At 35.1% G+C, this 26,107-nt stretch overlaps 1 protein-coding gene across 1 annotated transcript in view; it reads left to right on the plus strand.

Annotated features, from left to right (window-relative positions):
* Positions 1-1,972: 1,972 nt before the first annotated feature.
* Positions 1,973-26,107, plus strand: part of LOC146391515 (macrophage mannose receptor 1-like) — a 73,779-nt gene continuing 49,644 nt past the window's right edge. Inside the window, exons 1-6 of the mRNA XM_084922836.1 lie at positions 1,973-2,006; positions 3,030-3,197; positions 3,327-3,560; positions 3,759-3,858; positions 4,188-4,426; positions 18,256-18,498. Of these exons, the coding sequence (XP_084778962.1) occupies positions 1,973-2,006; positions 3,030-3,197; positions 3,327-3,560; positions 3,759-3,858; positions 4,188-4,426; positions 18,256-18,498 (1,018 nt within the window). The remainder of the gene's footprint in view (positions 2,007-3,029; positions 3,198-3,326; positions 3,561-3,758; positions 3,859-4,187; positions 4,427-18,255; positions 18,499-26,107) is intronic.

Genomic DNA, 26,107 nt, shown 5'->3' on the forward strand with positions numbered 1-26,107 from the left:
TGACTTACTAAACTTGTGGGTGTGGTGGCATATTCGATGTTTAACTGCTCTACAGATGCTTGAAAAGTGTGGAAATTGTTGTGAAAACTATCGTGATATTGGTACTGCAGTATGTTTCTAAATTGTTTTGTATGATGCTTATACTGTGAATAAATGGGCTAATATATACATTTGACTTAGAGCACCTCTTGCTGGAAATACATTTAATTACACCAGTGCTGCTCCCATAGTAGGGGTAAGAATAGAGAAGTACTATGGAGTTACTGTATATGCAAAGCTAATGACTTTTTCTCAGTGTTACTATTATTATTCCTTATATTTATGGCAGGTGCACGTGTACTTCAATCTAAATTAGTAAAACAGAGCCAAATGTTTCTATCTAATGTAAGCATCTGTTTATGATTGTGTGCTGAAGTGTCACAGAGGACAACCAGCATGCGATCACTGTTACCCTATTCTGTTTACTACTTGGCAGTTTGAACATCTTCATTGCATTCTTTGCTGCTAAATAGATGAAGCATATGCCCTTTTACCAGGTTAATTTTGCATGCATCATAAGGAAATTAATTCCCTGTTTGGCCTGAATGCCTCCTGGCTCATCTTCAAACCCTGCACTGTACCAGTAAGCATAATGTTAACATCTGATTTTTTTTTTTAAAAACTGTCAAGGTATGAATACACTAAGATAACCATAATTTGTCAGGACAGCTACTTTTAATATGCTAAAGAATGTTGTTTGCCCAGATAGTTGCCAGGTATGTTCACTTAAGCTGCAGCTGTGTTAACAAAACAAGTACAAACATGCCAGACAAGATAAAGACAATTAATTGGCTGTAAGATCAGATCTGTTTGAGTTTTTCACTACTATTTGAAAGTTGCTGTGAACAGAAAAGCAACTTTAAAGTAGATGTGAAAATTACTACGCTGTCCATATTATCTTTATTATGACTAACATTTTAGACAGTAACATTTTAGAAGCAACGGGTAAGTCGGTTTATTTAAGATATTTCAGTATATATTATGTGTTTGTAATTTTGCATATAAAATACATAATTTCTTTTATTTATGCAGTTGCTTTGATCAATATGGTGTCCAAAAGAGAAAATATATAACATGAGGGTTTGTTCCTAGTAACACACAACGTTAGACACGTTTATCGCGTCGCATCAGTTTATAAACTATAAATACAAAAATACGTACGTCAAACCGATATGAATATTGTGACTGAGCAAATTATGTTGTTTTAATTAGTAAATATGTCTAGCTGGAAAAGTAAAAGAAATGTTATGAGGAGTGAGGAGTTATGCAACTAGCATAAAGCATCAGCTAGGGAAAACCCCAGCAAATGCTTTATTTCCTTAAAGAACAGCACTCAAAACACTAAAAGGAGCAGGTGACGAGGTGAAACGTTGGCTGTCCATCTTTGCTTCTCTACATTTCTAATATGCTCTTTTTATACCCAGTCATGTTTCTGTCCTGTTGCCAATTATCCTGCTTCGTTGCAAAATGTTCCTCCTGCTTTTTTTTTTTTTTTTGTATCACCTAATTTTTCAGCTTTTAGTTGCTCGCACGCAAACTTTGTTGAGACATGTTGCTGCTACCAGATTCAAGTTAAGTTTAGATTTTACTTCCTGATAGTTTTGTCAAATGATTTGTCACAGAAGAATCTGTTTTACTTCCTTTAGTCTTAGCTACACCCACAAGGATGATCTTTAAACAGTCACAGCAGAAGCTGAGCACTAATAAACCCTGACATTGTCATGCTCAATGAATCCTAAGGGGCACTTGGAGTATTTTTTTTCTAAGAATCGGTAAGAACTATTTGTATATCTAACATATTTAACTGGAATGTTTTCTAAGGATCTGTTTCCACATCTGCACATCCACACATATGTTATATTTATAGTAGCAAAGATATATTCATTTTACATTAAACAGTTTAACATTATGACTTTTTTCATAGTTTGGACTTATGGATTATAGACTGATCATCCTGGTGTTCACAGGTTGGTGCCTCTTTTTCTATTTAAAAAATCATTACAGGTCAAAGGTCTTCCTTTAATCCTACCTACATACATGTTTTTCTAGATAACATGTTACTGCAACAGAGTGGTCAGCTTGAAAAAAAAAAGCTGTATCCATCAGTTGTAAATGTATTCTTGAGCAGCAGTCTTCAACCACTGGGTCACGGACTGATACTGGTCCGTGAGTCGTTTGGTACCAGGCCGATGCTTGGGTTGTGAGTTGAGGCTCGGGTGTGAAATTTATGGTTTTCAGGGTTTTTAATCGTTTTTTTTTTAATCGTTTCTATCGTAAAATTGGTTTCCCTGGGTCTTTTCCCGTATGTTATGAATAAATGTTCTTTTTTTTTTGTACCGGTACTGGTTTTATTTATTAATGTTTTATTTAGACACGACACCTTAAAGGTCGGTCCATGAAAGTACTGTCAGACATAAATCGGTCCATGTTGAAAAAAAGGTTGGGGACCGCTGCTCTAGAGGACATCTGGATTTGTTACTGTAGTCATAATTTTAGATTTTTATTAAAACTATGACAAAAACTAACTAACTAAACTAACTAAATTAATTCAAATACAATACAGATTTCAATCAGTTCCGAATACTATCTGACGCACACTTCCCCACAGTTATGTAAACCTGTTCAATGGTTTTTATGAGCCTGAAACTGAAGCTATCTCTAGCGAAGCCTGCAGAGGACAAATTGTCTCAGTTTTAGATTTTAAATTCAGTGCTGTTTAGTCTAGGTTTAGTGCAGCATTCATTAATGTCATATAGCACAGGTATGTAAAAGTAAAGTCAGTGACATGGTATTGAAGGAGGTATTTTCATGATATAGATTTATGGTGAAACACAAAAATCATATCATTGATTAAGACACTTTGTGAAACCATGAAGTAATATTTCTAATAATATATCTGATTCATATTCCCTTTTATATTATTTTGATAAATAACATATAAATTCTACATAATTCATAATGCTACATAATTTAATAATGCCTTATTTCAGGAGCACTGGTTAGTGTTGCCTTTTGTCAGACTCGTCAGTACTACTTTGTGAGCACCTCAAAGACATGGACAAATGCACAGAGTCACTGCAGAAATGTCTACACTGACCTGGCAACCATAGAAAACACAGCTGATCTTCATGCTGTCACAAGCATTGCACCAAACACAGGTGAGTGTTTAATATTGGAAGTAAAAATAATACATAACAAACTGTAAAAATATATACATTCACAATAATAAAATTCTTGAGAAACTTTAAAGGAATACAGAAAACAGCAAACTGCATCTTTTTAAACAGGTAAGGCATGGATAGGTCTCCATGATGACCTGCAGAACAGTTGGAGATGGTCCCTAAATGACAGCAGCTTCTATGGTGTGGGAGAGGCAGCATTTAGAAACTGGTACCCTGGTTCGCCCAACAATCTTAATGGACAGCAACAGTACTGTGTGGCACTTTTAAGTGGGAGTCCATACAATGGTGAATGGGATGATCGTTATTGTGGCAATAACTACTTCTTTGTGTGCTATAATGGTGAGTTTACATGGAGTAAGAATTAACAATGTGTCAAATATTTCTCCTCAAACATTTTGACCTATTCAGTCTAGATCATAAATCTACTATTAGCTCTTCCTTTTCATTTCCTGAACTCCACACACATTTTATTGAAAATATATAATCGGCAAGTCCAACCTATCAGTCTACTGGTTCATTATTTCTGTATATTTGCAGGTACAATAAATGGTGAAGCATCCTTTGTTAAGGTTGACATTGCTGTAAATTGGACTGATGCTCAGAGCTTCTGCAGGAATAATTACGTTGATCTAGCCAGGTATAGTATTCACTAAAGAAGACTTTTCTGTTTATTATGTCAGGGCCATTAGCTGATTAGTTGGTTGCCTACTTTTGTTTTAGTCTTTTTTTATTTTTTAAGGTAATAGAAAATAATGAAAATATACTACACAAAAAGGTGTTTGTTATATGTAAGACTGCTGTTCCCCTGTTTGTTGCTGGTTGACACCAAATCTTGAAAGAGCCATTAAATGCACTTTATTTCAAAATAATTTCAATAAGTTCTAATAATACCTTGGAAAATGTGTTGCATGTTGAAGTATCGGTTGTTTTACTTCTGCTTTAAAAATCCAACTCTTCTTCTTGCAGTATACGAAATCAGACAGAAAATCAAAAGATCACAGTCCTAGCAAATGGAGTTTTTGTGTGGATCGGTCTGTATCGGCAAAAGGTGTGGTCTGATGGGAGTGACTCTCTGTTTCAATACTGGGCCAGTGGGCAACCAGACTCTGGAAATGAGCAGTGTGTTGCTGCAGATTTCAGTGACTCAGGACGATGGTCGGATGAATTGTGCTCTAACAACTTTCCATCCATCTGTTTTACTACAAGTAATAGATCCAATTTCTACGCTCATATACTGAATAGATATTCATTTTTGAGTTAAGGCAGTTTACTATGAGGTGCTGTAAGGGACATTATTACTGAAACGCTCTCACACACACTACTGAAATTTTATCTCTCACACACTACTGAAATTTTATCTCTCACACACACTACTGAAATTTTATCTCTCGCACACACTACTGAAATTTTCTCTCTCGCACACACTACTTTAAGGTGTCTTGGATAAATACAATAAAATAAAACCAGTACCGCTACCAAAAAAAAAGAAGATTTATTCATAACACACAGGAAAAGGCCCAGGGAAACCAAGTTAACAATATAAACGATATAAAAACACAAAAACGATAAATACCCTGAAAACCATAAATTTCAAACTCAAGCCTCAACTCTTGCGACCCGGTACCAAACGACTTACAGACCGGTACTGGTCCAGGACCTGGGGGTTGGGGACGGCTGTGCTTGTAGCCTAAGTGAAGCAGCCACAATACTTAACAATATTTTAGCTCCCTTGAATCCAGGAATGGATTCAAGGTGCAACACGGAATTCGGCAAGTATGTCCTGTTTCCCCTAAGCTTTTTATATTGGCAACTCAGTTGTTAACACTATTAATCAAAAATTCTAACGACATACAAGGAATATAAATTTTTAATAAAGACTTCAAAATAAGTCAATTCGTATTTTTTTGATAGATAAATACGTGGTAGAGAAAACTAAATTTTCTCTAAAGCTTCTCGTTTATCTCTCAGTATCAAAAACTGTGAACTACTCCCGATTCATACAAGCTCTGACTCCTCAATAGCTTTGGTTAGAGTTTAATCTAAAGTTAAGTATATAGGGCTGATAATATCTAAAGAACCTAATTAGCAGAGAAGACACTAATATTTCTAACTGTATCATGGAGATGAAGAAATCACTTAGCCACTGGTTAACCAGAGACCTCGCTATTTTTGGCAGAAACATCCTATCTAAAGCTGAAGGCATCTCCAAATTGATTTATCCTTGTCACTCTCTATATATCTCCTCTAAAAACATTAATAAAGCCAACGCAGTTATTTTCAAATTTTTGAAAGATCTCAGCTTGTGACGGAATACAATAAAGGTGGTATCAAAACTCCAGAATTTGAATTTATGGTTGGTACCCTTAGAATTAAATGGTTAAAATCTTGTCTGTCACAGCCAGACTCTACGTAGTTCCACATCCCATGATCCTTGTTTAAGAAAATAGGAGGATTAGAGTTTATTTTGAAATGTGATTTTGAGGTAAATAAAATCCAGATCAAGATATCAAACTTTCCAAAACAGACTTTGCATTTTGCAAAATGAGATTTACCCACAACTTCTCCCCATAATTCAACCTTATGGAATAATAGGGTAATAACACTTAATCAAAAATCAATTTTCAAGTTATTATATTCATAACAGATTTGTTGGATGATAACGGTGTCATTCTAAGTTACACAGACATTTCAGAAAAATATTGTCTAAACTGTTCTCAAAGAGAATATAACAAATTTTGTAAACTGGTCCCACTGCATCTGCTTCGTTTGATTAAAACCTTTATGATATACAATAATTTCTCATCAGTGCTCCCAAATTTATTGCTAGGGCAATGTCAGCTGTTTGATAAAAATGCAATAATACATTTATTAGTAGTTTCTTCAAAGACAAAGTATTTCATAGTTACGACAGAATGGTTACATTGCATGGTTCTAATTTAGTTATTTCATATACACTGGATAAAGCATACTAAAAATTTATGAAATAGCCTATTCTACCTAAAGTAAACAAAACACACTTTAAAGTAATAAACAAAATTAATCCTGTGGCAGAATTTCTAAAAAAGAGATTTGGCTTTCAGGTGGATCAGTGTTCTTTTTGTACTGATGAAAATGAAACCCTAGAACATCTTTTTTTTCTATGCCCTATCACACAATGCATTTGGTGCAACTTAAAAAATTGGATTTCCCTAAATATTAATGATGTGCCACTATTTGAATTACATCATAATTTGGTTTTTATATGGATCATCTAGCATTGGGTGTCTCAGACATTATTAACATCATCATGCTTTTGAGTAAATATCATATCCATTGTACTAAATGGAGGAACGCTAAGCCTTCTCTCCCTGGTTTTATTAATGATTTTAAGATATTTTTCTCTTTGTTAAAAAAGACAAAAAGCACATATGCCAAAAAAAAATTAACCAGGATAATGCCAGTCTTCTGCTATTCTAAATTTTGACTTGTGCTGAGGCTAATATATTGTTAAGTAATGCAGCTGCTTCACTTAGGCTACTAGCAGGTTGCTGAGTAGACATCTGTGTAGTGGTTTGTTTGAAATCTACCACTTTTTCCTTCAGTTTCCTTGTCAGGAAACAACTTCCTGTTCAACTGAAACGCCTTCCTGTTCAACTGAAACGCCTTCCTGTTCAACTGAAATGCCTTCCTGTTCAACTGAAATGCCTTGGTTTTTCAGTAGTGTGTGTGAGAGCTAAAATTTCAGTAGTGTGTGTGAGAGCGTTTCAGGAATAATGTCACTTATGGCACCTCATAGTTTACCATGCACCAGTTTGCTACTGAATTCTCATAGTATAACCAGTACTTTTGGTTTGGGAACAAGTAGTCCTGTAAGATAAAAGTGCCAGTGAAAAAGATGTTTATATTTATATTTTGTACATGAAACAAAGGCAGACACAATCATTTTAATATTATATACTATATTAGAATATACAGTTCTTCACAGTTTGCATGCCAGCTAAATACAGTGCAAATCTACTGATCTAATTTTAAAAACAGTATCTGTAAAGTGATTAATGGGCTTTGTTAAAATGGCAACAAACAAAGCTAAGGATTTCACAAACACTGGCAAAACAGTTTTTGTTGTTTCTGTCATTTACAGTGACGTTCAGACTAACAGGACAAACTGAGAGCAGCATCGCTCTGCAGTGGAATAAGATCAGCAACAATGTCAGCTTTATTCTTCAGTTTAATGGGACAGAGACAAACATCAGTGCACCAGCTGGAAATGGACCAGTAAATCACACAGTCTCATCTCTCACTGCTGGAACTAAATACACATTCACTCTCTACTCTGTGTTCGAGAACGTCAGAAGCAGTGGAGTCAGCATTACTGCAGTCACTGGTATGATACTACATTTCTTGCTCACTGTATCCCCCCATTATAATTTCTGCTTATATATATATGTGTGTGTGTGTGTGTGTGTATTTATTTTATATGGCTATATAAAGATGATAAACATTTTCTATAGGTGTTTGTGGGAGCTTAAATTATTGAATTGAAGTAGTGAATTGTGTTATCTTAGTATGTTGTCTTCTGAGCTGGGGATATTTAAATAAACAGTTTGTTTTCAGTTCTCATTTTTTCAAAGGACATGATGATAAGAGTGTGGAAGATACAATTTTTGAATCTTTTAAAACCTTTAAGAAGCCAAAACTTAAAATGTACCATCTGCTGAGTTAAGCTGCAGCTTGGAAATTTTTGAAAAAGATAAAGTAATGTAACAACTTTATCTTTAAATAGTTGATTTAATTTAAAAGACTGGTAATAGGACATTTTTCTTAGTCATGAGGTCAGCAACAATTTTGGTCTTAAATATACTGAACTTTCACTGACTGAACTTGCTATGAATAATTTTCTTTCTCAGCTCCTCTAAACACAGACAGCTTCATGTCAATTGCACAAACTGAGAGCAGCATCACTCTGCAGTGGAATAAAGTCAACAACAATGTCAGCTTTGTCCTCCAGTTTAATGGTAGAACGACAAACATCAGTGCACCAGTTGGAAATGGACCAGTAACTTAAACAGTCTCATCTCTCACTACTGGAACTCAATATACATTCACCCTTTACTCTGTGTTTGAGAACGTCAGAAGCAGTGGAGTCAGGATTACTAAAGTCACTGGTGAGTTATTATATTAACACAATTTAATTATTTATTTCACAAAAAACTAAGATAAAATACAAAAAAAGGCTTTTAGAACCACCTTTAGCATCAATAACTTGGACTAATAATTTTATCTATGATGGCAAATAAATTTTGTTTTGGGTTTTTCTTTTTAAACTTCAATTTAAGCAGTGTTTCAATTTAAGATGCCAGGAACCTGAACTGAATATGCCTTTTTTTCTTTAAATGTAGTTTGTTATCTGAATCAAACATCTCATTACTGAGAGGGTGCTGGTGCTGAACTTAACACTGATCATAGTGCCATCTAGTGGGAACACAAAATTAAACATTTAACACTTCCCTACACAGATCCAATCAGGTTGACCAGAGCCATCTAAAATTTGATCAGGAAAGCCTTAAGGAGTTGGTGTAACTGTATTGTGAGTTTTTATGAAAAGGCATGACTCTGTCAACATTGTGAAGTTTTATGTGTCCCCATAAAGAAGGAAATTCCTGTAAAGTATGGGTATTATGTGCTACAAACTGTCTGAAAACAGTCCCAACTTGACCACATCTTTAAGCCAATAGTAAGGGATACTTAGAGCACCAAATAGTGGGAACAGGAAATGTCATGTTTTGTACTTTGACATACTCTTCCTCACAGGCTGACCAAATCCACGTGAAAAGTGGTCTGAATAAACTTTAGACCATAATGATTCTGTCATGTGAAAACTGTGAGGCTTCATTTCACAGTGAGTCAGGATAGTGAGGACATTTTCCATAATCAGGAAATTGCTGAGGGGCTTGGAAAGCTTAAAAAATCTTGAAAATTAGACTCACCTCAGTCATGATGAAAACTTATGAAGCTCATGTGGAAATTTATCAAGACGATTTGTAATCACTCATCTTCCTGCTTTCCTGGGTGTGCGGTTGGTTTTCTGTTCTTTACATGATAACCACTTTCCCATGCTGTCAGTCTGAATACTGACATCAAGTCCAATCATCTTCTAGCCCACCTTCTCTGATCCAATCAGCCTCTGCTTTGTGTGGTTTAAATCTGTGCTCACCACCATGCACCCCTTTAGACTCTCTTTCATGCAACCCACCTCCTCCCCATCTTCACCTCAGACACCTCAGCCAGAGCTCAATTCAAATCTCAGTCTTCATCTTCACCACCACCAGTGTCTGGAGGGGGGTCTTGTCCTAAATCCTGTCAACCCCGGGATTCCGTTCTACCATGATTGGTCATCAGAGCATAATAGGCAAATACATTGATTTCTCTATCTCAATAAATCAAGTTCAGTTCTTCAAATTGATCTTTACTAATTAAAATACTTCATAGTTTTTGTTCATGCATGTGGCAAAATTCCTCTTTAGGCCCAACTGCAGTATTTAAATGAAGCAACCCAAGTGGTACGTTTCATCCACATGTATGAAAATTGGTCGTCCACCCAAACCAATCCGAAGGTTCATTGTTCAAGTCCTGCTAAAGGGACGCAAGCTAAAGGGTTCTTGGGCAAGAACACTTTAGCATGTGTCCAATGCATCCACCAGGGTGTGATTTTTTTTATGTGATAGTTAGCAAAGTAACTCAAGCATAGAATACAGTGCTGTATAAATAAAGATGATTTGGCTTGTAATACAAAGTGCTTGTTTGTCCTGCAGGTGTTGACTGCATGAATTTCCAGTGCTTTGACCCCTGTCAGAACTATACTGCTCTGAATAATGATTGGCGGTCAAGAAATAATACAAACATTCAGGACCTACACTGCGATCGTAATATTGACTGGCAAGGCTGGTATCGCCTGTTTCTTGGGCAATCCAGTGCTCGTATTCCAGAGAGGTGCATAGACTCAAACAGGTGTGGGACCCATGCACCTTTGTGGATAACACAACCTCATCCCACACAGGTTGGAGAAATTGTGGATCGCACTGTGTGCAATACTTGGGGTGGCAGTTGCTGCTATTTTAACTCACACACGATCAAAGTCAAACTCTGCTATGGAAACTACTATGTCTACAAACTTGAAAAGCCAGTCACGTGCCATCTTGCATACTGTGCAGGTATTGTTATGCTTTAAGTATTACTAAACTATGTCAAATTCATATTTATTAAGTTTTCCTTAAATTTGCCTGTTCAAAACAATGGCTCCACCATGACTGCAGTACTTGTATTTATTTTTAACTTTAAATAGAGGCGAATGGAACAGACCCTGAAGTTCCTTCAACCACAACGTCTCCAGGTATTCACCTGATTGACTCTTGATAAAAAATATTAAGACTTAAAAAATATGACATTCTACCATATTTGACATGATTACTTTATTTTTCTCAGTCTTTTGTTTAGCTCCTTCAAATGCACAAAACCTCATATCATCAGGACAAAATGAAACCAGCATCACTCTGCAGTGGAATAAAGTCAACAACAATGTCAGCTTTGTTCTCCAGTTTAATGGTACAGAGACAAACATCAGTGCACCAGCTGGAAATGGACCAGTAAATCACACAGTCTCATCTCTCACTGCTGGAACTAAATACACATTCACTCTCTACTCTGTGTTCGAGAACGTCAAAAGCAGTGGAGTCAGCATTACTGCAGTCACTGGTGAGTTAATGAAATTATTTAAACTGCATTACAATGTTATCACATATTATTGATTAAAATCAACAATAAAATTATTAAGTGTTATAAAGTAGCGAGAAATCAATTCTAAAGACATTTTGAACTTACTTTATTTTTCTCATTCTTTTGTTTAGCTCCTTCAAATGCACAAAACCTCATATCATCAGGACAAAATGAAACCAGCATCACTCTGCAGTGGAATAAAGTCAACAACAATGTCAGCTTTGTTCTCCAGTTTAATGGTACAGAGACAAACATCAGTGCACCAGCTGGAAATGGACCAGTAAATCACACAGTCTCATCTCTCACTGCTGGAACTAAATACACATTCACTCTCTACTCTGTGTTCGAGAACGTCAGAAGCAGTGGAGTCAGCATTACTGCAGTCACTGGTAAGTTAATGAATCTATTTAGGCTGCATTACAATGTTATCACATATTTTTGATTAAAATCAACAATAAAATTATTAAGTGTTATAAAGTAGCAAGAAATCAATTCTAAAGACATTTTGAACTTACTTTATTTTTCTCATTCTTTTGTTTAGCTCCTTCAAATGCACAAAACCTCATATCATCAGGACAAAATGAAACCAGCATCACTCTGCAGTGGAATAAAGTCAACAACAATGTCAGCTTTGTTCTCCAGTTTAATGGTACAGAGACAAACATCAGTGCACCAGCTGGAAATGGACCAGTAAAGCACACAGTCTCATCTCTCACTACTGTAACTAAATACACATTCACTCTCTACTCTGTGTTCGAGAACGTCAGAAGCACTGGAGTCAGCATTACTGCAGTCACTGGTAAGTTGATGAATCTATTTAGGCTGCATTACAATGTTATCACATATTTTTGATTAAAATCAACAATAACATTATTTCTGTTGTTAAGTAGCAAGAATTCAATTCTAAAGACAGTTTGAACTTACTTTATTTTTCTCATTCATTTGTTTAGCTCCTTCAAATGCACAAAACCTCATATCATCAGGACAAAATGAAACCAGCATCACTCTGCAGTGGAATAAAGTCAACAACAATGTCAGCTTTGTTCTCCAGTTTAATGGTACAGAGACAAACATCAGTGCACCAGCTGGAAATGGACCAGTAAAGCACACAGTCTCATCTCTCACTACTGGAACTAAATACACATTCACTCTCTACTCTGTGTTCGAGAACGTCAGAAGCAGTGGAGTCAGCATTACTGCAGTCACTGGTAAGTTAATGAAATTATTTAAACTGCATTACAATGTTATCACATATTTTTGATTAAAATCAACAATGAAATTATTAAGTGTTATAAAGTAGCGAGAAATCAATTCTAAAGAATTTTTGAACTTACTTTTTTTTTCTCATTCTTTTGTTTAGCTCCTTCAAATGCAGAAAACCTCATATCATCAGGACAAAATGAAACCAGCATCACTCTGCAGTGGAATAAAGTCAACAACAATGTCAGCTTTCTTCTCCAGTTTAATGGTACAGAGACAAACATCAGTGCACCAGCTGGAAATGGACCAGTAAATCACACAGTCTCATCTCTCACTGCTGGAACTAAATACACATTCACTCTCTACTCTGTGTTCGAGAACGTCAGAAGCAGTGGAGTCAACATTACTGCAGTCACTGGTAAGTTAATGAAATTATTTAAACTGCATTACAATGTTATCACATATTGTTCATTAAAATCAACAATAAAATTATTAAGTCTTATAAAGTAGCGAGAAATCAATTCTAAAGACATTTGGAACTTACTTTATTTTTCTCATTCTTTTGTTTAGCTCCTTCAAATGCACAAAACCTCATATCATCAGGACAAAATGAAACCAGCATCACTCTGCAGTGGAATAAAGTCAACAATGATGTCAGCTTTGTTCTCCAGTTTAATGGTACAGAGACAAACATCAGTGCACCAGCTGGAAATGGACCACTGAATCAAACAGTCTCATCTCTCACTCCTGGAACTAAATACACATTCAATCTCTACTCTGTGTTTGAGAACATCAGAAGCAGTGGAGTCAGCATTACTACAGTCACTGGTGAGTTAATGAATTTATTTAAACTGCATTATAATGTTATCACATATTTTTGATTAAAATCAATAATAACATTATTTGTGTTGTTAAGTAGCGACGAATCAATTCTAAAGAATTTTTGAACTTACTTTATTTTTCTCATTCTTTTGTTTAGCTCCTTCAAATGCAGAAAACCTCATATCATCAGGACAAAATGAAACCAGCATCACTCTGCAGTGGAATAAAGTCAACAACAATGTCAGCTTTCTTCTCCAGTTTAATGGTACAGAGACAAACATCAGTACACCAGCTGGAAATGGACCAGTAAATCACACAGTCTCATCTCTCACTGCTGGAACTAAATACACATTCACTCTCTACTCTGTGTTCGAGAACGTTAGAAGCAGTGGAGTCAGCATTACTGCAGTCACTGGTAAGTTAATGAAATTATTTCAACTGCATTATAATGTTATCACATATTTTTGATTAAAATCAACAATGAAATTATTAAGTGTTATAAAGTAGCGAGAAATCAATTCTAAAGACATTTTGAACTTACTTTATTTTTCTCATTCTTTTGTTTAGCTCCTTCAAATGCACAAAACCTCATATCATCAGGACAAAATGAAACCAGCATCACTCTGCAGTGGAATAAAGTCAACAATGATGTCAGCTTTGTTCTCCAGTTTAATGGTACAGAGACAAACATCAGTGCACCAGCTGGAAATGGACCACTGAATCAAACAGTCTCATCTCTCACTCCTGGAACTAAATACACATTCAATCTCTACTCTGTGTTTGAGAACATCAGAAGCAGTGGAGTCAGCATTACTACAGTCACTGGTGAGTTAATGAATTTATTTAAACTGCATTATAATGTTATCACATATTTTTGATTAAAATCAATAATAACATTATTTGTGTTGTTAAGTAGCGAGGAATCAATTCTAACGAATTTTTGAACTTACTTTATTTTTCTCATTCTTTTGTTTAGCTCCTTCAAATGCAGAAAACCTCATATCATCAGGACAAAATGAAACCAGCATCACTCTGCAGTGGAATAAAGTCAACAACAATGTCAGCTTTCTTCTCCAGTTTAATGGTACAGAGACAAACATCAGTGCACCAGCTGGAAATGGACCAGTAAATCACACAGTCTCATCTCTCACTGCTGGAACTAAACACACATTCACTCTCTTCTCTCTGTTCAAGAACGTCAGAAGCAGTGGAGTCAACATTAATGCAGTCACTGGTAAGTTAATGAAATTAACTTACCAGTGACTGGAGTCAGCATTACTCCAGTCACTGGTGAGTTAATGAATTAATTTAAACTGCATTACAATGTTACCACATATTTTTGATTAAAATCAACAATAAAATTATTAAGTGTTATAAAGTAGCGAGAAATCAATTCTAAAGAATTTTTGAACTTACTTTATTTTTCTCGTTTTTTTGTTTAGCTCCTTCAAATGCACAAAACCTCATATCATCAGGACAAAATGAAACCAGCATCACTCTGCAGTGGAATAAAGTCAACAACAATGTCAGCTTTGTTCTCCAGTTTAATGGTACAGAGACAAGCATCAGTGCACCAGCTGGAAATGGACCACTGAATCAAACAGTCTCATCTCTCACTCCTGGAACTAAATACACATTCACTCTCTACTCTGTGTTTGAGAACATCAGAAGCAGTGGAGTCAGCATTACTGCAGTCACTGGTGAGTTAATGAATTTATTTAAACTGCATTACAATGTTATCACATATTATTGATTAAAATCAACAATAAAATTATTAAGTGTTATAAAGTAGCGAGAAATCAATTCTAAAGACATTTTGAACTTACTTTATTTTTCTCATTCTTTTGTTTAGCTCCTTCAAATGCAGAAAACCTCATATCATCAGGACAAAATGAAACCAGCATCACTTTGCAGTGGAATAAAGTCAACAACAATGTCAGCTTTGTTCTCCAGTTTAATGGTACAGAGACAAACATCAGTGCACCAGCTGGAAATGGACTAGTTAATCACACAGTCTCATCTCTCACTGCTGGAACTAAATACACATTCACTCTCTTCTCTCTGTTCAAGAACGTCAGAAGCAGTGGAGTCAACATTAATGCAGTCACTGGTAAGTTAATGAAATTAACTTACCAGTGACTGGAGTCAGCATTACTCCAGTCACTGGTGAGTTAATGAATTAATTTAAACTGCATTACAATGTTACCACATATTTTTGATTAAAATCAACAATAAAATTATTAAGTGTTATAAAGTAGCGAGAAATCAATTCTAAAGAATTTTTGAACTTACTTTATTTTTCTCGTTTTTTTGTTTAGCTCCTTCAAATGCACAAAACCTCATATCATCAGGACAAAATGAAACCAGCATCACTCTGCAGTGGAATAAAGTCAACAACAATGTCAGCTTTGTTCTCCAGTTTAATGGTACAGAGACAAGCATCAGTGCACCAGCTGGAAATGGACCACTGAATCAAACAGTCTCATCTCTCACTCCTGGAACTAAATACACATTCACTCTCTACTCTGTGTTTGAGAACATCAGAAGCAGTGGAGTCAGCATTACTGCAGTCACTGGTGAGTTAATGAATTTATTTAAACTGCATTACAATGTTATCACATATTATTGATTAAAATCAACAATAAAATTATTAAGTGTTATAAAGTAGCGAGAAATCAATTCTAAAGACATTTTGAACTTACTTTATTTTTCTCATTCTTTTGTTTAGCTCCTTCAAATGCAGAAAACCTCATATCATCAGGACAAAATGAAACCAGCATCACTTTGCAGTGGAATAAAGTCAACAACAATGTCAGCTTTGTTCTCCAGTTTAATGGTACAGAGACAAACATCAGTGCACCAGCTGGAAATGGACTAGTTAATCACACAGTCTCATCTCTCACTGCTGGAACTAAATACACATTCACTCTCTACTCTGTGTTTGAGAACATCAAAAGCAGTGGAGTCAGCATTATTGCAGTCACTGGTGAGTTAATGAATTAATTTAAACTGCATTACAATGTTATCACATATTATTGATTAAAATCAACAATAAAATTATTAAGTGTTATAAAGTAGCGAGAAATCAATTCTAAACAAATTTTGAACTTACTTTAGTTTTTCTCGTTTTTTTGTTTAGCTCCTTCAAATGCACAAAACCTCATATCATCAGGACAAAATGAAACCAGCATCACTCTGCAGTGGAATAAAGTCAACAACAATGTCAGCTTTGTTCTCCAGTTTAATGGTACAGAGACAAACATCAGTGCACCAGCTGGAAATGGACCAGTAAATCACACAGTCTCATCTCTCACTGCTGGAACTAAATACACATTCACTCTCTACTCTGTGTTCGAGAATGTCAGAAGCAGTGGAGTCAGCATTACTACAGTCACTGGTAAGTTAATGAAATTATTTAAACTGCATTACAATGTTATCACATATTTTTGATTAAAATCAGCAATGAAATTATTAAGTGTTATAAAGTAGCGAGAAATCAATTCTAAAGACATTTTGAACTTATTTTATTTTTCTCATTCTTTTGTTTAGCTCCTTCAAATGCAGAAAACCTCATATCATCAGGACAAAATGAAACCAGCATCACTCTGCAGTGGAATAAAGTCAACAACAATGTCAGCTTTGTTCTCCAGTTTAATGGTACAGAGACAAGCATCAGTGCACCAGCTGGAAATGGACCACTGAATCAAACAGTCTATTCTCTCACTCCTGGAACTAAATACACATTCACTCTCTACTCTGTGTTTGAGAACATCAGAAGCAGTGGAGTCAGCATTACTGCAGTCACTGGTAAGTTAATGAATTTATTTAAACTGCATTATAATGTTATCACATATTATTGATTAAAATCAATAATAACATTATTTGTGTTGTTAAGTAGCGAGAAATCAATTCTAAAGAATTTTTGAACTTACTTTATTTTTCTCATTCTTTTGTTTAGCTCCTTCAAATGCAGAAAACCTCATATCATCAGGACAAAATGAAACCAGCATCACTCTGCAGTGGAATAAAGTCAACAACAATGTCAGCTTTCTTCTCCAGTTTAATGGTACAGAGACAAACATCAGTGCACCAGCTGGAAATGGACCAGTAAATCACACAGTCTCATCTCTCACTGCTGGAACTAAATACACATTCACTCTCTACTCTGTGTTTGAGAACATCAAAAGCAGTGGAGTCAGCATTACTGCAGTCACTGGTGAGTTAATGAATTTATTTAAACTGCATTACAATGTTATCACATATTATTGATTAAAATAAACAATAAAATTATTAAGTGTTATAAAGTAGCGAGAAATCAATTCTAAACAAATTTTGAACTTACTTTAGTTTTTCTCCTTTTTTTGTTTAGCTCCTTCAAATGCACAAAACCTCATATCATCAGGACAAAATGAAACCAGCATCACTTTGCAGTGGAATAAAGTCAACAACAATGTCAGCTTTCTTCTCCAGTTTAATGGTACAGAGACAAACATCAGTGCACCAGCTGGAAATGGACTAGTGAATCACACAGTCTCATCTCTCACTACTGGAACTAAATACACATTCACTCTCTACTCTGTGTTCGAGAACGTCAGAAGCAGTGGAGTCAGCATTACTACAGTCACTGGTGAGTTAATGAAATTATTTAAACTGCATTACAATGTTATCACATATTTTTGATTAAAATCAACAATGAAATTATTAAGTGTTATAAATTAGCGAGAAATCAATTCTAAAGAATTTTTGCACTTACTTTATTTTTCTAATTTTTTTGTTTAGCTCCTTCAAATGCAGAAAACCTCATATCATCAGGACAAAATGAATCCAGCATCACTCTGCAGTGGAATAAAGTCAACAACAATGTCAGCTTTGTTCTCCAGTTTAATGGTACAGAGACAAACATCAGTGCACCAGCTGGAAATGGACCAGTAAATCACACAGTCTCATCTCTCACTGCTGGAACTAAACACACATTCACTCTCTTCTCTCTGTTCAAGAACGTCAGAAGCAGTGGAGTCAACATTACTGCAGTCACTGGTAAGTTAATGAAATTAACTTACCAGTGACTGGAGTCAGCATTACTCCAGTCACTGGTGAGTTAATGAATTAATTTAAACTGCATTACAATGTTATCACATATTTTTGATTAAAATCAACAATAAAATTATTAAGTGTTATAAAGTAGCGAGAAATCAATTCTAAACAAATTTTGAACTTACTTTATTTTTCTCGTTTTTTTGTTTAGCTCCTTCAAATGCAGAAAACCTCATATCATCAGGACAAAATGAAACCAGCATCACTCTGCAGTGGAATAAAGTCAACAACAATGTCAGCTTTGTTCTCCAGTTTAATGGTACAGAGACAAACATCAGTGCACCAGCTGGAAATGGACCAGTAAATCACACAGTCTCATCTCTCACTGCTGGAACTAAATACACATTCACTCTCTACTCTGTGTTTGAGAACATCAAAAGCAGTGGAGTCAGCATTACTGCAGTCACTGGTGAGTTAATGAATTAATTTAAACTGCATTACAATGTTATCACATATTATTGATTAAAATCAACAATAAAATTATTAAGTGTTATAAAGTAGCGAGAAATCAATTCTAAAGACATTTTGAACTTACTTTATTTTTCTCATTCTTTTGTTTAGCTCCTTCAAATGCACAAAACCTCATATCATCAGGACAAAATGAAACCAGCATCACTCTGCAGTGGAATAAAGTCAACAACAATGTCAGCTTTGTTCTCCAGTTTAATGGTACAGAGACAAACATCAGTGCACCAGCTGGAAATGGACCAGTGAATCACACAGTCTCATCTCTCACTGCTGGAACTAAATACACATTCACTCTCTACTCTGTGTTCGAGAACGTCAGAAGCAGTGGAGTCAGCATTACTACAGTCACTGGTAAGTTAATGAAATTATTTAAACTGCATTACAATGTTATCACATATTTTTGATTAAAATCAACAATGAAATTATTAAGTGTTATAAAGTAGCGAGAAATCAATTCTAAAGACATTTTGAACTTACTTTATTTTTCTCATTCTTTTGTTTAGCTCCTTCAAATGCAGAAAACCTCATATCATCAGGACAAAATGAAACCAGCATCACTCTGCAGTGGAATAAAGTCAACAACAATGTCAGCTTTCTTCTCCAGTTTAATGGTACAGAGACAAACATCAGTGCACCAGCTGGAAATGGACCAGTAAATCACACAGTCTCATCTCTCACTGCTGGAACTAAATACACATTCACTCTCTACTCTGTGTTTGAGAACATCAAAAGCAGTGGAGTCAGCATTACTGCAGTCACTGGTGAGTTAATGAATTAATTTAAACTGCATTACAATGTTATCACATATTATTGATTAAAATCAACAATAAAATTATTAAGTGTTATAAAGTAGCGAGAAATCAATTCTAAAGACATTTTGAACTTACTTTATTTTTCTCATTCTTTTGGTTAGCTCCTTCAAATGCACAAAACCTCATATCATCAGGACAAAATGAAACCAGCATCACTCTGCAGTGGAATAAAGTCAACAACAATGTCAGCTTTGTTCTCCAGTTTAATGGTACAGAGACAAACATCAGTGCACCAGCTGGAAATGGACCAGTGAATCACACAGTCTCATCTCTCACTGCTGGAACTAAATACACATTCACTCTCTACTCTGTGTTCGAGAACGTCAGAAGCAGTGGAGTCAGCATTACTACAGTCACTGGTAAGTTAATGAAATTATTTAAACTGCATTACAATGTTATCACATATTTTTGATTAAAATCAACAATGAAATTATTAAGTGTTATAAAGTAGCGAGAAATCAATTCTAAAAACATTTTGAACTTACTTTATTTTTCTCATTCTTTTGTTTAGCTCCTTCAAATGCAGAAAACCTCATATCATCAGGACAAAATGAAACCAGCATCACTCTGCAGTGGAATACAGTCAACAACAATGTCAGCTTTGTTCTCCAGTTTAATGGTACAGAGACAAACATCAGTGCACCAGCTGGAAATGGACTAGTGAATCACACAGTCTCATCTCTCACTACTGGAACTAAATACACATTCACTCTCTACTCTGTGTTCGAGAACGTCAGAAGCAGTGGAGTCAGCATTACTACAGTCACTGGTAAGTTAATGAAATTATTTAAACTGCATTACAATGTTATCACATATTTTTGATTAAAATCAACAATGAAATTATTAAGTGTTATAAATTAGCGAGAAATCAATTCTAAAGAATTTTTGCACTTACTTTATTTTTCTAATTTTTTTGTTTAGCTCCTTCAAATGCAGAAAACCTCATATCATCAGGACAAAATGAATCCAGCATCACTCTGCAGTGGAATAAAGTCAACAACAATGTCAGCTTTGTTCTCCAGTTTAATGGTACAGAGACAAACATCAGTGCACCAGCTGGAAATGGACCAGTAAATCACACAGTCTCATCTCTCACTGCTGGAACTAAACACACATTCACTCTCTTCTCTCTGTTCAAGAACGTCAGAAGCAGTGGAGTCAACATTACTGCAGTCACTGGTAAGTTAATGAAATTAACTTACCAGTGACTGGAGTCAGCATTACTCCAGTCACTGGTGAGTTAATGAATTAATTTAAACTGCATTACAATGTTATCACATATTTTTGATTAAAATCAACAATAAAATTATTAAGTGTTATAAAGTAGCGAGAAATCAATTCTAAACAAATTTTGAACTTACTTTATTTTTCTCGTTTTTTTGTTTAGCTCCTTCAAATGCAGAAAACCTCATATCATCAGGACAAAATGAAACCAGCATCACTCTGCAGTGGAATAAAGTCAACAACAATGTCAGCTTTCTTCTCCAGTTTAATGGTACAGAGACAAACATCAGTGCACCAGCTGGAAATGGACCAGTAAATCACACAGTCTCATCTCTCACTGCTGGAACTAAATACACATTCACTCTCTACTCTGTGTTTGAGAACATCAAAAGCAGTGGAGTCAGCATTACTGCAGTCACTGGTGAGTTAATGAATTAATTTAAACTGCATTACAATGTTATCACATATTATTGATTAAAATCAACAATAAAATTATTAAGTGTTATAAAGTAGCGAGAAATCAATTCTAAAGACATTTTGAACTTACTTTATTTTTCTCATTCTTTTGTTTAGCTCCTTCAAATGCACAAAACCTCATATCATCAGGACAAAATGAAACCAGCATCACTCTGCAGTGGAATAAAGTCAACAACAATGTCAGCTTTGTTCTCCAGTTTAATGGTACAGAGACAAACATCAGTGCACCAGCTGGAAATGGACCAGTGAATCACACAGTCTCATCTCTCACTGCTGGAACTAAATACACATTCACTCTCTACTCTGTGTTCGAGAACGTCAGAAGCAGTGGAGTCAGCATTACTACAGTCACTGGTAAGTTAATGAAATTATTTAAACTGCATTACAATGTTATCACATATTTTTGATTAAAATCAACAATGAAATTATTAAGTGTTATAAAGTAGCGAGAAATCAATTCTAAAGACATTTTGAACTTACTTTATTTTTCTCATTCTTTTGTTTAGCTCCTTCAAATGCAGAAAACCTCATATCATCAGGACAAAATGAAACCAGCATCACTCTGCAGTGGAATAAAGTCAACAACAATGTCAGCTTTGTTCTCCAGTTTAATGGTACAGAGACAAACATCAGTGCACCAGCTGGAAATGGACCAGTAAATCACACAGTCTCATCTCTCACTGCTGGAACTAAATACACATTCACTCTCTACTCTGTGTTTGAGAACATCAAAAGCAGTGGAGTCAGCATTACTGCAGTCACTGGTGAGTTAATGAATTAATTTAAACTGCATTACAATGTTATCACATATTATTGATTAAAATCAACAATAAAATTATTAAGTGTTATAAAGTAGCGAGAAATCAATTCTAAAGACATTTTGAACTTACTTTATTTTTCTCATTCTTTTGGTTAGCTCCTTCAAATGCACAAAACCTCATATCATCAGGACAAAATGAAACCAGCATCACTCTGCAGTGGAATAAAGTCAACAACAATGTCAGCTTTGTTCTCCAGTTTAATGGTACAGAGACAAACATCAGTGCACCAGCTGGAAATGGACCAGTGAATCACACAGTCTCATCTCTCACTGCTGGAACTAAATACACATTCACTCTCTACTCTGTGTTCGAGAACGTCAGAAGCAGTGGAGTCAGCATTACTACAGTCACTGGTAAGTTAATGAAATTATTTAAACTGCATTACAATGTTATCACATATTTTTGATTAAAATCAACAATGAAATTATTAAGTGTTATAAAGTAGCGAGAAATCAATTCTAAAGACATTTTGAACTTACTTTATTTTTTCTCGTTTTTTTGTTTAGCTCCTTCAAATACACAAATCTCATATCATCAGGACAAAATGAAACCAGCATCACTCTGCAGTGGAATAAAGTCAACAACAATGTCAGCTTTGTTCTCCAGTTTAATGGTACAGAGACAAACATCAGTGCACCAGCTGGAAATGGACCAGTAAATCACACAGTCTCATCTCTCACTGCTGGAACTAAATACACATTCACTCTCTACTCTGTGTTCGAGAACGTCAGAAGCAGTGGAGTCAGCATTACTACAGTCACTGGTGAGTTAATGAATTAATTTAAACTGCATTAGAATGTTATCACATATTTTTGATTAAAATCAACAATAAAATTATTAAGTGTTATAAAGTAGCGAGAAATCAATTCTAAAGAATTTTTGAACTTACTTTATTTTTCTCGTTTTTTTGTTTAGCTCCTTCAAATGCACAAAACCTCATATCATCAGGACAAAATGAAACCAGCATCACTCTGCAGTGGAATAAAGTCAACAACAATGTCAGCTTTGTTCTCCAGTTTAATGGTACAGAGACAAGCATCAGTGCACCAGCTGGAAATGGACCACTGAATCAAACAGTCTCATCTCTCACTCCTGGAACTAAATACACATTCACTCTCTACTCTGTGTTTGAGAACATCAGAAGCAGTGGAGTCAGCATTACTGCAGTCACTGGTGAGTTAATGAATTTATTTAAACTGCATTACAATGTTATCACATATTATTGATTAAAATCAACAATAAAATTATTAAGTGTTATAAAGTAGCGAGAAATCAATTCTAAAGACATTTTGAACTTACTTTATTTTTCTCATTCTTTTGTTTAGCTCCTTCAAATGCAGAAAACCTCATATCATCAGGACAAAATGAAACCAGCATCACTTTGCAGTGGAATAAAGTCAACAACAATGTCAGCTTTCTTCTCCAGTTTAATGGTACAGAGACAAACATCAGTGCACCAGCTGGAAATGGACTAGTTAATCACACAGTCTCATCTCTCACTGCTGGAACTAAATACACATTCACTCTCTACTCTGTGTTTGAGAACATCAAAAGCAGTGGAGTCAGCATTATTGCAGTCACTGGTGAGTTAATGAATTAATTTAAACTGCATTACAATGTTATCACATATTATTGATTAAAATCAACAATAAAATTATTAAGTGTTATAAAGTAGCGAGAAATCAATTCTAAACAAATTTTGAACTTACTTTAGTTTTTCTCGTTTTTTTGTTTAGCTCCTTCAAATGCACAAAACCTCATATCATCAGGACAAAATGAAACCAGCATCACTCTGCAGTGGAATAAAGTCAACAACAATGTCAGCTTTCTTCTCCAGTTTAATGGTACAGAGACAAACATCAGTGCACCAGCTGGAAATGGACCAGTAAATCACACAGTCTCATCTCTCACTGCTGGAACTAAATACACATTCACTCTCTACACTGTGTTCGAGAATGTCAGAAGCAGTGGAGTCAGCATTACTACAGTCACTGGTAAGTTAATGAATTAATTTAAACTGCATTACAATGTTATCACATATTTTTGATTAAAATCAACAATGAAATTATTAAGTGTTATAAAGTAGCGAGAAATCAATTCTAAAGACATTTTGAACTTACTTTATTTTTCTCATTCTTTTGTTTAGCTCCTTCAAATGCAGAAAACCTCATATCATCAGGACAAAATGAAACCAGCATCACTCTGCAGTGGAATAAAGTCAACAACTATGTCAGCTTTGTTCTCCAGTTTAATGGTACAGAGACAAGCATCAGTGCACCAGCTGGAAATGGACCACTGAATCAAACAGTCTCATCTCTCACTCCTGGAACTAAATACACATTCACTCTCTACTCTGTGTTTGAGAACATCAGAAGCAGTGGAGTCAGCATTACTGCAGTCACTGGTAAGTTAATGAATTTATTTAAACTGCATTATAATGTTATCACATATTATTGATTAAAATCAATAATAACATTATTTGTGTTGTTAAGTAGCGAGAAATCAATTCTAAAGAATTTTTGAACTTACTTTATTTTTCTCATTCTTTTGTTTAGCTCCTTCAAATGCAGAAAACCTCATATCATCAGGACAAAATGAAACCAGCATCACTCTGCAGTGGAATAAAGTCAACAACAATGTCAGCTTTCTTCTCCAGTTTAATGGTACAGAGACAAACATCAGTGCACCAGCTGGAAATGGACCAGTAAATCACACAGTCTCATCTCTCACTGCTGGAACTAAATACACATTCACTCTCTACTCTGTGTTTGAGAACATCAAAAGCAGTGGAGTCAGCATTACTGCAGTCACTGGTGAGTTAATGAATTTATTTAAACTGCATTACAATGTTATCACATATTATTGATTAAAATAAACAATAAAATTATTAAGTGTTATAAAGTAGCGAGAAATCAATTCTAAACAAATTTTGAACTTACTTTAGTTTTTCTCCTTTTTTTGTTTAGCTCCTTCAAATGCACAAAACCTCATATCATCAGGACAAAATGAAACCAGCATCACTTTGCAGTGGAATAAAGTCAACAACAATGTCAGCTTTCTTCTCCAGTTTAATGGTACAGAGACAAACATCAGTGCACCAGCTGGAAATGGACTAGTGAATCACACAGTCTCATCTCTCACTACTGGAACTAAATACACATTCACTCTCTACTCTGTGTTCGAGAACGTCAGAAGCAGTGGAGTCAGCATTACTACAGTCACTGGTAAGTTAATGAAATTATTTAAACTGCATTACAATGTTATCACATATTTTTGATTAAAATCAACAATGAAATTATTAAGTGTTATAAATTAGCGAGAAATCAATTCTAAAGAATTTTTGCACTTACTTTATTTTTCTAATTTTTTTGTTTAGCTCCTTCAAATGCAGAAAACCTCATATCATCAGGACAAAATGAATCCAGCATCACTCTGCAGTGGAATAAAGTCAACAACAATGTCAGCTTTGTTCTCCAGTTTAATGGTACAGAGACAAACATCAGTGCACCAGCTGGAAATGGACCAGTGAATCACACAGTCTCATCTCTCACTGCTGGAACTAAACACACATTCACTCTCTTCTCTCTGTTCAAGAACGTCAGAAGCAGTGGAGTCAACATTACTGCAGTCACTGGTAAGTTAATGAAATTAACTTACCAGTGACTGGAGTCAGCATTACTCCAGTCACTGGTGAGTTAATGAATTAATTTAAACTGCATTACAATGTTATCACATATTTTTGATTAAAATCAACAATAAAATTATTAAGTGTTATAAAGTAGCGAGAAATCAATTCTAAACAAATTTTGAACTTACTTTATTTTTCTCGTTTTTTTTTTTAGCTCCTTCAAATGCAGAAAACCTCATATCATCAGGACAAAATGAAACCAGCATTACTCTGCAGTGGAATAAAGTCAACAACAATGTCAGCTTTCTTCTCCAGTTTAATGGTACAGAGACAAACATCAGTGCACCAGCTGGAAATGGACCAGTAAATCACACAGTCTCATCTCTCACTGCTGGAACTAAATACACATTCACTCTCTACTCTGTGTTTGAGAACATCAAAAGCAGTGGAGTCAGCATTACTGCAGTCACTGGTGAGTTAATGAATTAATTTAAACTGCATTACAATGTTATCACATATTATTGATTAAAATCAACAATAAAATTATTAAGTGTTATAAAGTAGCGAGAAATCAATTCTAAAGACATT

This window comes from Perissodus microlepis, chromosome 3 (assembly GCF_051167445.1).
Source record: "Perissodus microlepis isolate ML-2025 ecotype Zambia chromosome 3, ASM5116744v1, whole genome shotgun sequence".
NCBI classification, from domain to species: Eukaryota; Metazoa; Chordata; class Actinopteri; order Cichliformes; family Cichlidae; genus Perissodus; species Perissodus microlepis.